At 41.3% G+C, this 11892-nt stretch overlaps 1 protein-coding gene across 3 annotated transcripts; it reads right to left on the minus strand.

Moving 5' to 3' along the window:
- Window positions 1–936: 936 nt before the first annotated feature.
- ETAA1 (ETAA1 activator of ATR kinase) lies at window positions 937–10406 on the minus strand. Of its 3 annotated transcripts, XM_064647614.1 has the most exons (7): window positions 10082–10406; window positions 8420–8557; window positions 8066–8142; window positions 6387–6505; window positions 4336–6076; window positions 4005–4116; window positions 1951–2199 (listed from the first exon to the last, which is right to left on the minus strand). In XM_064647614.1, exons 1-7 carry the CDS (start codon window positions 10389–10391, stop codon window positions 2084–2086), a joined length of 2613 nt encoding a protein of 870 aa, XP_064503684.1. In that variant the 5' UTR covers window positions 10392–10406; the 3' UTR covers window positions 1951–2083. The 3 variants fall into 3 exon arrangements, with proteins under 3 accessions (XP_064503683.1, XP_064503684.1, XP_064503682.1); XM_064647613.1 differs by lacking the exon at window positions 4005–4116 and having other exon boundaries at window positions 937–2199; XM_064647612.1 differs by having other exon boundaries at window positions 4005–6076.
- Window positions 10407–11892: the final 1486 nt, after the last annotated feature.

Genomic DNA, 11892 nt, shown 5'->3' on the forward strand with positions numbered 1-11892 from the left:
AATAAGGGCGGGCAACGGATGCATTTGCCTCACTGACAAAACTGATGTGTTTCACACTGATCCGCTAAGAGATTCTTTAAATATGGTTAAGCAGCACAGAGGAAGTATGTGGGTTAGTAAGAAGTGACAGTAATTGGTTAAAATGGAGTTTGTGTCTTTCTCCAGTTGGAAAATTTGCAAAGGGTCCTTTCCATACCCCTTATGGAAAGATCATTCCCCTTGTTATACATTGAACTCTCTTGCTAAAAAAAGACTCTCCAACACCTACAACAGTTCCTTCCTTTCTACTTAGCTCATCTTCTCCAGTCATAAGTATAATTAACCAAATTACCCTTGAAAAGAAAAATTACCCTGATTTCTTTACAGAATTATTTCTAGAGAAATATCCTGGGGAGGGAAGGGTTGCTAAGCTGAACACTGTCCTAGCAAAAGCCTCATTTTTATCTTTCTCAATAACATTTGACATTCTTGTGCATCAGTACCTTAAAAGACAGTTTTATAACTCTCATATTTAATACTGATAGTAGAAGCCTCTTCTTACTGCCATTTCCTTGGCTAATAGTGCATCTGGCAAGTTACCTGATAGTTCAGATTCTCCTAGAGCACCACAAAGACAAGCATATCCCTCAATTACGCAGAGCAAACTACATCTTCAGGATAAAATTTTTGCAATGGCCACTATTTGGGGTTTACATTTATTTGTCATATGGACTGCACACTAGACAGTTGTGTGTTGAACTAGTTCCTCCAGAAAGGAGTTTTAATTTAAATAAATTAAAGGAAGCACTTTGTCACCAGTGTAAGTAGAAAATTGGGGCATGGAATAATTAAGGAAATTACTAAATGAGGACATTCAGGTAAAGTTCATATGGCATTCCCATTTCACTCCCTTTTACCAGTATAGTATAGTATTTTCCAGAACAGATTAGAAAAATGTAAAAAAAAAAGTTTAATGATGACTTACAAATATACAATACTTACATTTTCAAGAGTTACAAAAATGGCACATACTACAGAAACCAAAAGCTTCCTCCAACCTTTGGTACATTTTATAGTTATTTATTTACAAAGAAAAATTACAGTCACTTTTCATAGTGTCACATGTTTACATATAAGCATTTCTCAGTTGAAAAATATCTTGCAGCTTACCCAGAGGCAGTTTTTGCAGTTTGATCTCTACACCCATCTATCACATCAAAAATTCTATCAGCCCCTGTTAAGCTGACATGACATTGCATTTTTATGTTTCAACAGCCTTTAGTCTGAAAATATGTACAACCCATAAGGCTAAACCGATGCATAGTTGTTGAGATCTCACCTGATTTATTACATATTGCTCATGGTTTGGTAAAATGACACAGGCTACCCTTTTTAATTAGCTTGGTGATGTGTGTTTAGAAAAGGGTGTTCCAATTTTGCCAGGGTATTTCCAACTCTTCATGAAAGGAACTTAAAAAAATACAACATGTCCTTTGCAGGATGCTTTTTCACCTTATGAAACTTTTATATTAAATTTTTCCTTCTCTGTGTACATTTCTTACCTCAGGTAACAGAGATAAACTGAGCTTTCCAAAGCCTGTTCATTTCCATTAGTTTTCCAATTGTTGGATGTTTCCTAGACTGTACTTTATTTCAACCAAAACTTAAAAATTGTCTTCTACCTGAGAGCAAACTTCACTTTTTATTTCCTAGTCTGTGTGTACTTGAGGGTCTTCTTAAAGATTAGAATACTTGCAATAACACAGCCAAAATATAGTCTGTTTTTGACACCTTCATTATGTGTGTATACCAATGCTCTCATGATTTTCAGACTATGCAATTTCAACATGTAACAGTACATGAACTCAACATAATCTTCATCTTGCTGAAGGTAGTTTGGGACTACACATTCACAACTTATAGTTTTTAATTAAGACTAAATACCACCAGAGTATTAGTTATGGTTCAGGTCCAGATTTTTTTACATTGAGAAACAGAAAAAAACTTGCCATCAATAGATGTGAATGGAGTTTTAAAAGTGTCTTCCAGCATTACAGTATTTCCCTCCCACAAACTTACTCCACAGAAAAAATAAACTCCAAATTCAAGCATCTTTAAAGAATGCCTGTGTTCTGGATTTTCTTCGTGCAAGAGCTTCTTGTTTTTTTCTTTCAATCTCTTCTTGAGAGCATTTTCTACTTTTCTGTTCCACCACAGACACTGTAAATAAAAAACATGTATTAGGAGCCTTCAGGTTTGTTCAATATGTATTTTAACTTATCTATTTTCAGTGTTTGAAGATCTATGGCAGGAGCACACTATTCTGACATTCTGGGCACCCACGTTAAAAATGGCTCATCTATCCTGTCCCCCAGGCAGGAAGGGGAATAAAATGCATGACCTTTGTAGTGCTACTGATTACTACCTCCCAATGAAAACACTGGGATGCAGACATTTGCTTCAAGGAAATTTTACTTGGCTGCCCTTCAAGTGAACCTTATGACATCAGGAGTCAACATAGGAGATGGTGATGGGTTAAGAAAATTAAGGCTATCAGAGTGAAAAGGGCTCTACAATTTAGTGAGTTAGGCAGAGATATGGGCATGGAGATGGTAGAGACACAGGGGTCAGATACAGTACAGGTGTCACACAAATAAAACAAGGAAGGTTGAAAAAAGGTCAAAAGTAGCAATAAAAATTGGCAAAAGAGACAAGAACATGATAGCTGAGCATAGCATTCTATATGTTGTGTTACAGAACTATAAATTCCCATGCTATAAAAACCTGACCTCACTGGAACCAACAGGAACCCTCCCTGCATATATCAATAATTTTACCATTTTTATTCACCAATTTCCAATTAATGTATTTTTAATAAGTGTTCAAACCATATAAATAAAACAAAGGGTCTCTTTGTTTCTCACAAAAAAGGTGTCTGCGAAAAATTAAACATCAGTTTTTGAAAGGATCATGCCATCTTTTTGTTACAAAAAACTCACTCAAAATTCAAGATGAGGACAGTTGTTGTTTATCTGTAAAGAAAATCTATGCTATTATTTTTATTCCTTTATTCTCTAGAACACTCCACAGAATAACTAGTTATCTCCCTCCTCCCCTTCCCATTAAAATTCAAAATTGCTACTTTCCATTTATCTGCCTCTTTGCTGGGGAAAAAAACACAAATAAAATACTGATTCTTTGATAAAACTGGCTGATAGTTTACAGGAATTGTTTTGTTGTTTTTGTAAAAGTGTTTCCTGAAAATGGGGGTTGATATAGGACACTCTAAAAGGTGTGTTTTATCAAAATTAATACTGATTAAAACTTTGCCAAGCTGTGAGAGCAAGTGAAAACAAGACTGACCGGAACTCGATCAGTTCTACATTTCCCTAGCAAGTAAGCCCATGGAATATTCCTGACTGTCACTTGATGATGAAGAAGTGCCTGATCTCCCCTCTGGATGAAAAGGAAATGTTAGTGTTTAGACTGATAAGACAAGAATATTTTCACGGGCAATTTCAGCCAGAGAGCAAACGACGACATAGGCTGAGGTTCGAAAAGCACCAAGTGATTTGAGGTTCCAAATTCCAGGCGTACAATAATATAAAAAACCTGGCATTTCATATCACCTGGTGCCTTCTCTCCCTGCCCCACCATTAACTGGGGTTTTACTATGTATCAAAATAACAGTATTTTTAAATAACAATTTAAGAACACAGTAGGCTTAGTACTGCATCAGGCTGCACTTGAGCCTAGTGATTCTGACTGTCTGTGGAGAGAGGGTCTGAAGTACTTAGGGAAGTGGAATGAAAACGGGCAGGGATTCAAGATATGGGTCAGGACAATTTTATTTTGGAGAAAATAACCTCCAAATTCTCACTAGAACATTTGCTAACACCTACAAGAATGGATGAATATTGAAGCCTGTTGTAAGTTGCAATAAAGTACAAATCTCTCTGACATTCTGACTACAGTAAGGAAACAAACAGTAACAGTCTGAGAGTGATACAATAAAGACAAAATACCTGATGAAGACTGTGCAAAAGACGCTGAAAAGTGCCTCTTGAAAGGTGATTTCTTATTGTCAAGCTTGCTGTGCAAAGTCATGTTCACCTGATTGTTGGTTCCTTCCAAACCCTGCAGAGTAATTCCAATGCCAGAATGATTCCCTGAATTTTCACACCCTACATGAAGATCACCCTTAGAATTGTTAATCTTTCGAAACTTAAACTTTGAAGGTACCAGTGATGTTTTGTTACTAGAAGTGCTACTTGGTATCTTTCCTGTATTATACAAGAGATCTGGGCTGTCTAATGTTTTGTTGCTAAAAATGTTTACTGCATCAACAGGACTTACTTCAGAAGCAGCGTCTCCTGCTGGCACAGAATTTGACCTGTACCATTTCCCCAAAACAGTCTTTGTAGTATCTTCAGAAGCATCCTGATGACAGTTTTTTGTCAGTGTGTATTTGCCCTCTGTAGAAAGATCTGAGATCACAGTTCGAGGACTTGAGATGCTCTTACAGTTCACTGCATGACCTGTTGTGGCCAGCCCATGTATAACCTTTGATGAATTCCTACAGGAATCATTCAGAGAGAGAGCCTCCTGTTTTGCATTTGTTTTTTGTGCCAAGAGACAATGTCCTTGTTTAGAGGCTAGGAAGCTCTTATCAACATTTGATCTGGAATTACTACTTGCTCCTTGCATAGTTTTAGTTCTTTCATTTCCTTGTTTAGCATCTTGGCTCTGAGTCTGCTTTTCTATATCATCACACACCTGATACAACAATTCATCATCCTCAAAGTTAGCATCCCAAAGACTATCGGATCCACAAAACATATCTAATACCTCATCAGAGAATTTTGGTTCATTCCATTCGTGAAATGGCACAGGACATTTCTTTGGTATTTCAAACACTTTAGTTAGATCATTAGGTTTCATATTGGTGGAAACACTGGATGATTGACAGGAAATAGCATGGGTGGTATTTCCAGGTTTTTCTGTCCATTGTCTATGAGGATTAGATCTTGAAGGAAAAAGAGGGTCACTTTTAAGCTGAGTAGTTTCATTTCCATTCTTCACTTCAGATTGCACTGGAACAGAAATACAGTTCAAATCACTGTTTTGAGCACTTTTCCAAATGGAATTTATTTTATCTGGCTTAACATCACATTTGCCATGCAAGGCTGTGGTCTCTGAGTTTTCTGTCTTACATGGCTTTTGTAAAGACAGAGATTTTACAACATTTTGTATGTTTTTAGTAGAATGTTTCAAAGGTGAATACTGCAAACTGTTAGATTTGTTTACACTCCCCAAACAAGTTACCAAATTGCCACTACTTCTTTGCTTTGTTCTGCTAGCATCACTGAAACCATAGCCAGGTGGATTTGCAGGAATTGGTGGTGGTTCTTCAGTACTTATCAATTCAGGATTTTGGGTTATTTGCATCATAAAAGAGTCATCGGCCAAAAAATCTGTATCCCAGTCATCAAAGTCATCATTAACTACTCCAGCCAGCTTAGTGGAGGCCACCAGTTGTGTCTTCAAAGGAGGATTTTTTTTTGTCATATCAGGTTTTGGTACCGTCTGGTTCACACTCCCCACTGCATCTTTTTCTTGTGCCTCTGAATTACCACATTGCATATCTTCAGTTTCCTCAGGAAGCTGCTCCTCCTCCAAGGTACTTTTGTTTTTATGAAAACTGTTATTTAAAGAAATATCTGACAGTCCTTGGCTCAGCTGCCCACTACACTTCTGGGTAGAACAGTCAAAAAGAGCATGAAGGGCTATTTCAGACTCAAGGTCTACAGACTTTTGACTGCTGGACTGACAGGGCCCTGCAGCAGGAATGCCAGTGCTCTGTCCAACTGGTTTCAGGGACAGAGCAGTATCTGTTTCAGAACCTTCACCAAGGAGTGGTATCTCGTTCTTCATGTTTACTTCATCTTTAGAATTATTCAAAGGCTCTGAGGTGCTCTGGATGAAGTTATGACCAAGCTTCTCCTGTTCCTGAACAGCATCTAGCTCTACTAGGTTTCTATCAAATTCCTTAGCCAATTTCATGAGTTCCTCTTCGGGAATTGTTATCTTAAGATCCCTGGATAAAAAAAAAAAAAAAAATACAAAATAGAAAGTCAGAGCTACTGAGAGAGTTTAGCTAAGCTCAATAACATGACCATGTGAGCTGTTCAATCTCTAGTTTAACAACTACAGAGAAGATGACCGAATCTCACAATGTGCAGTCAACATGCAATCATTTTGATAGAAATACCCCATTAAGAAGAGATAACAAGCCCAAAGCATTCTATATGCTAATGTACAATTACATGGCTCACTATATATAAAAGACCACAAATCTTTTTTCATGAAAACTCAGCTATGATGGGCAAGAAAAAACTGTAACTCACCTTGTACAACTTAACTTTGTCCTAGATCGCACTTTTACTACTCCAGGTGTGTAGGGAATAGCATCCTCACCAATCCATGTTCCTAAAATGGAGCCTTCATTACAGGCTGATTTTTCATCCTGAATGATTAGATTTATAATGCTTAGAAATGTGATGTCAGATGAAGATTGGACTAGACACACACCTTGCGTGAGTTAAAGTTGCTAAACCAAGTAAACATATGAAACCTGTTGAAAGCCTCAGATACGAGCTAAAGCAATACAACTTAAAATTGAGATTAAACTTCAATTATATTGTTTTAAAACAGGAACTTCAATTAAAATAAATGAATTTTACTTTGGTGCTCAAATCTAATACTCTATTTACATCAGGCTCACACATATTCTGCAATATTCACGTTACAAGCTGTGTACTCCAGTATATAAAACTAAGGAGCTGCCTGAGAGGCACTGACTTTATGCACTTAAAGCAGCATTAACAGATTAGAGAATTTAAAAGAAATCACATTCTGTATGCTACCAGAAAAAAAATTATGACTTCTTCCATTACAACTCATTTACACAAAAAGCCTTCAAACTGAAGTAAGTGACGTTTAGAAACTAAACAAAGTTGTTTTGGAACTTCAAAGTTCAGGCTCGAATTTAAATTCTGAAGTCTAAGAGATATAATAGTGCACTGGTAAATTGTCTACAGCATCAGAGCAATAGGATGTGGGAAATTACTGCATGCAAGCCAGAAAAATAAATTTGAACTTTACTAACTACTAGGGTAGTTTGGGGTAGGTTTTCTTATTCTTTGTAAAATTAACTTTTAAAATTTATTTTTATTTAAGAAAAACAGAACATGAGCAACAGATAGTTGTAAACCCTGATATTATTTACATTTATGGCAGGGCTGTAACCATTTACAGGGAAGACAGTGGTATCCCTTACCAATGGTTTTCCAATTTTTAAGTATAATTTCTCACAAATATGCCAAACAGTGAATACAATTTAAATAGGCCTGTCAAATAAGCAGGCATGTTTTGCAAGCTAAATACTACACATCCATTTTAGGAATTACATGTTCTCTTCTTGCACTTAAAATGCAACAATAAGAAAACACTTTTATTTTCACTTTCTAGGCTGTGGACATCAGGTTCAGGGCAAGAGGGAAAGGGCAGGGATCCTAGCGTAAAAAGGCAAATTATTTAGAGTATCAAAGCAAGGTTACTCTGTTTATATTATTGTAGAGTATCTCTCTCATCCCAATCCTGTTTTTGTACTTCAGCAGTCAATCAGGACCATTCAAAATGCTTAAAAACAACTGTCAAGTAAATCCAGTGTGTGAAAAACTCTTACCTTTGAACAGATGAGTGATTAAGGATAAATAAACAAAACAGTATCCCTAAAACCAGGGGTAATAACTTGCTTTCTGACAGTAAACCTTTCTAAAATAGAGCTGCTGCAAGTCCACTTTCTTAATGCATCTTTTTTTACAGTATCTGTGACTCACAGAGCAACCAGTCAATGCTACACTTACAATTCTAATTCAATCCAGTTTTATGAACACGCTACTAATTTTCTACACACCCAACTCTTACCATGAAACTACTGTAGCTAAAACTGAGGCTTAGGCTGAAGCACTGTTCTGTTTGATTACTGCATATGCAGAGAATTGGTTAAGAAAGTAACAATTACCTGAGGAGCAATACGATTAACAATTTCCGAAATTTCTACTGCGCACCCACTGGTGGACTGTTTGCTTTTTCCACTGCCTATGAAAACAAACAAACAAGCAAACAAACTTCTCAAAAATTGCAAACCAATTCAATTTATGAAGTGCAGCACATCTCCATTCAAATCTATGTGTTAAAATCAGAGCTTGATTCAGTACTATATTGAAGAATTTATGGGTTTTTAATAAAAATAAAACCAAACAACTTAGTCATTATAAGAGAAAGGGGCCTTTTTCCAAGAAATCTTTGGTAACTTTTAGTACACTCACACTGCATGCCCCAAACAGGTGTCCTGACGCCTGGATTTTGATCTTACCTAGTCTGGGTGCAATTGGTGAATGAGAATCCCAAAATATTTCTTGCTGTGTATCAGTGTCATTAACAGGAGAGCTGAAAGTAGGTATTCGGGATTTCCTACTCAAGGACCTCTTTGGAGTTTTATGTAAACATGACTCTGTGTAAACAGAAAGAGGATACTTGTCAAAAAACAACAAATAAAAGGCCCAAATCACTTAGAACATAGAACAGGTCAAGGCATAAGAAGATCTTTTAGGAAATTCAAGAAAAAAATAAAGTTTACACTCATCAGCACTATTTACTCACAACAAAGGAATATTGTTCACAAGTAGACATTTAATGCAGAATAAGACTCTTAGCTTTGCCAGTTACATCATCACAGATATAACATGATCCTGACAGCTACACACTCAGCATCTGATGGTAAGGATGGGAACTGTCAATCCTTCTACTTGAGAGAATATTCAGCTTACATTAAGAGAAAGAACTATGTAAACCTACATGAGAAAATATTTTATATTCTTGCTTGCTTTGGATCTTTCACCCAGACTGATTTGAGCTACAACTTTAATGGGCCTCCAGACTGCTCTGGGTCATAACCTACCTTCGTCTATACTTCCTCCCTTGGGCCTTTCCAGCTTGGACTGTTAGAAGCAGCAATATAGCTATTCAAAACCTGCTTGCACCTGCCTCTGATCAGTAAGTGAACTGAACACACTATGTGAAGCTCAGCTGGTCACCCCTGCCCTTTAGAAATGGTGTTACAGATGTGAAAGCGTACAGCAATAATTTAAAAGATGCAATTGCTATGCAAGAAGTGTCTTAGGAGATGTTTTGCACTGAAGTGCCCAGTGTGGCCAGGTTTTATCCTCTCCTAGAGTGGATCAACAGCCTCAGTTACTTCTTAGTGTCTCAGTGTCATGGGAATCACAGAATCATAGAATGGGACAGGCTGGAAGGACCACAGTACGTCATCTGATCCAACCTCTCTGCTCAAGCAGGGCCATCCCAGAGCACACTGCACAGGATTGCATCCAGATGGTTCTGGAGCATCTCTAGTGTGGGAGACTCCACAACCTCTCTGGGAAACCTGTCCAGTGCTCAGTCATCTGCACAGTGAAGTTTTTCTTCATATTCAGGTGGAACTTCCTGTTCATCAGTTTCTCCCTGTTGCCTCTTGTCCTATTGCTTGTGACCACCAAGCAGAGCCTGGACCATCCTCTTGACACCCCTGCTTTAGATATTTATACACATTAATGAGATCCCTTTTCAGTGGTCTCGACGCTGAACAGGCCCAACTCCCTCATGAGAGAGATGCTCCAGACCTTTGACCAACTTGGTGCCCCTTCTGCTGGACCTGCTCCAGGAGCTACACATCTCTCTTGTCCTGAGGAGCCCAGAACCGGACACAGTACTCCAGATGTGCCTCACCAGGGCTGAATAAAGGTGCAGGATCATCCCCCTCGACCCGCTGATAGCGCTCTTCCCAGTGCACCCCAGGGCACCAATGGCCTTCTTGGCCCCAGGGCACACCGCTCTGGACAAGAACAGCCCCTTCCCAGGGCACAGGGGCGGGGGAGGAACGGGGGTTTCACACCGCGCCGGCCCCTCCTCACGGCTCGGCCGCGCCCCCAGGGCCGGCGGGCAGCGCCGGGGCCCGCGGGGGCCGCTCCCGCCGTACCTGCAGCGCGGGGCGCGCACGCCGCCTCCGCCGCGGGAAGGCCTCGGCCCGCGCCGCCCTCCGCCGCCTCTTCCTCCTCCTCCTCCGCCCGCCGCCGGCTGAGCTGCTCCTCACCGCCGCCGCTGCGCCTCCTCAGGGCGGCGGCGGGCCTGAGGCAGAGCCCCCTGCGCCGGCTACCGGGCATGGCGCTCGCTGCGGCGGCGCCGCCGCGTCCCTCCCGCCACTGCCGCCGCCGGCACCGCCGCCATTTTCCCGGGCAGCCCCGCCGCCGCCGCTGATTGGCCGCCGCCGCGCCGCCTCGAGCGCCCATTGGCTCCGCGCGGCGGAGGGGAGGGGAGCCGGACGCGGAGGAGAACTGCGGCCCCGCCCCCCCGCCCGCCGTGAGACGTGCGCGGGTCTCCCCTCCCGGGGATGGGGGTACGTCGTTCTCTCCCATAGTCCAGGGAAATAAAAGCTCAGTCCGCCGCGGCATTAGGGGTAGAGCGTGCCCTCCAGTGGGCCTCGGCCGTCGGCTTGTCCTGAGGTGCCCCGAGTTTTGCCATTGGCAAATTTTGCCATTTTGCCATTAGCAGATTCGCGGAGGACACCCGGTTGGGTGGGACTGTGGATCTGCTGGAGGACAGGAAGGCTCTGCTGAGAGGTCTGGCCAGGGTGGATCGATGGACTGAGGCCAATGGCGTGAAGTTCAACAAGGCCAACACTTTAGCCCACAACGTCCACCTACAGTGCTACAGGCTCGGGCAAGGGTGGCTGGAAAGTGGCCCAGAGGGTTGACAGCAGCTGAACATGATGCAGCTTTTGCCCAGGAGACCAAAAAGGCCAATATATCAGAAAAGGCCTATATCAGAAGTAGAGTGGCCAGCGGGACCAGGGAAGTGATTCTTCCCCTGTACTCGGCACTGGGGAGGCCACACCTCGAGTACTGTGTCCAGTTCTGGGCTCCTCGCTTGAGGAAGGAGGTGCTGGAATGAGTCCAGAGAAGGGCAGGGAAGCTGGTGAAGAAGGGTCTATGAAACGATTCTTATGAAGAACAGCTGAGGGAGCTGGGGGTGTTTAATCTGGAGAAGAGGAGGCTCAGGTGGTGACCTTATCACTTACTACAACTGCCTGAGGGGAGGTTGTAGCCAGGTGGGGATCGGCCTCTTTTCCCAGGCAACAAACATCAGGAAATGGCCTTTAGCTGCACCAGGGGAGGTTTAGGTTGGACATTAGGCAGCATTTCTTCACAGAGTTATTAAACATTAGAATGGGCTGCCCAGGAAGGCGATGGAGTCACCGTCCCTGGAGGTGTTTAAGGAAAGACTGGATGTGGCACTCAGTGCCATGGTCTCGTTGACATAGTGGTGTTTCATCACAGGTTGGACTTGATGATCTCAGAGGTCTTTTCCAACATAATTGAGTCAGTGATTCTGTGAAACCTAGCAGGCATAAACCATTTCAGCTCAGTAAGGAATTTGGGCTGGCAAAGAAAGGCTTACAGAAGCCAGATTTGGTAGGTAAGAAATTAACATGAGGTTCCTGAGGGCCTGTGGTATTACATCATTATTTCAAACAATATAAATGCAAACACATGTATATATTACTTCATGAGGTGGTTATTTCCTCCCCGAGCCACTAAACGTAAGTGTACAAACATATCTACCAAGAATATAGGGTCAAGGAGTGAACTACTTGATAATTGGTCACCTGCCTGGTTTTCATTTAATCAGTTTGGAGCACTTTGGGATCACACTTCATTTGTAAGATGTGAGCAGTGGATTTCAGTTGAGGATCAGGAGTAAGAAGTATTGAAGTCACTAAAGAGTGATTCC

This window comes from Pseudopipra pipra, chromosome 3 (assembly GCF_036250125.1).
Source record: "Pseudopipra pipra isolate bDixPip1 chromosome 3, bDixPip1.hap1, whole genome shotgun sequence".
NCBI lineage: Eukaryota > Metazoa > Chordata > Aves > Passeriformes > Pipridae > Pseudopipra > Pseudopipra pipra.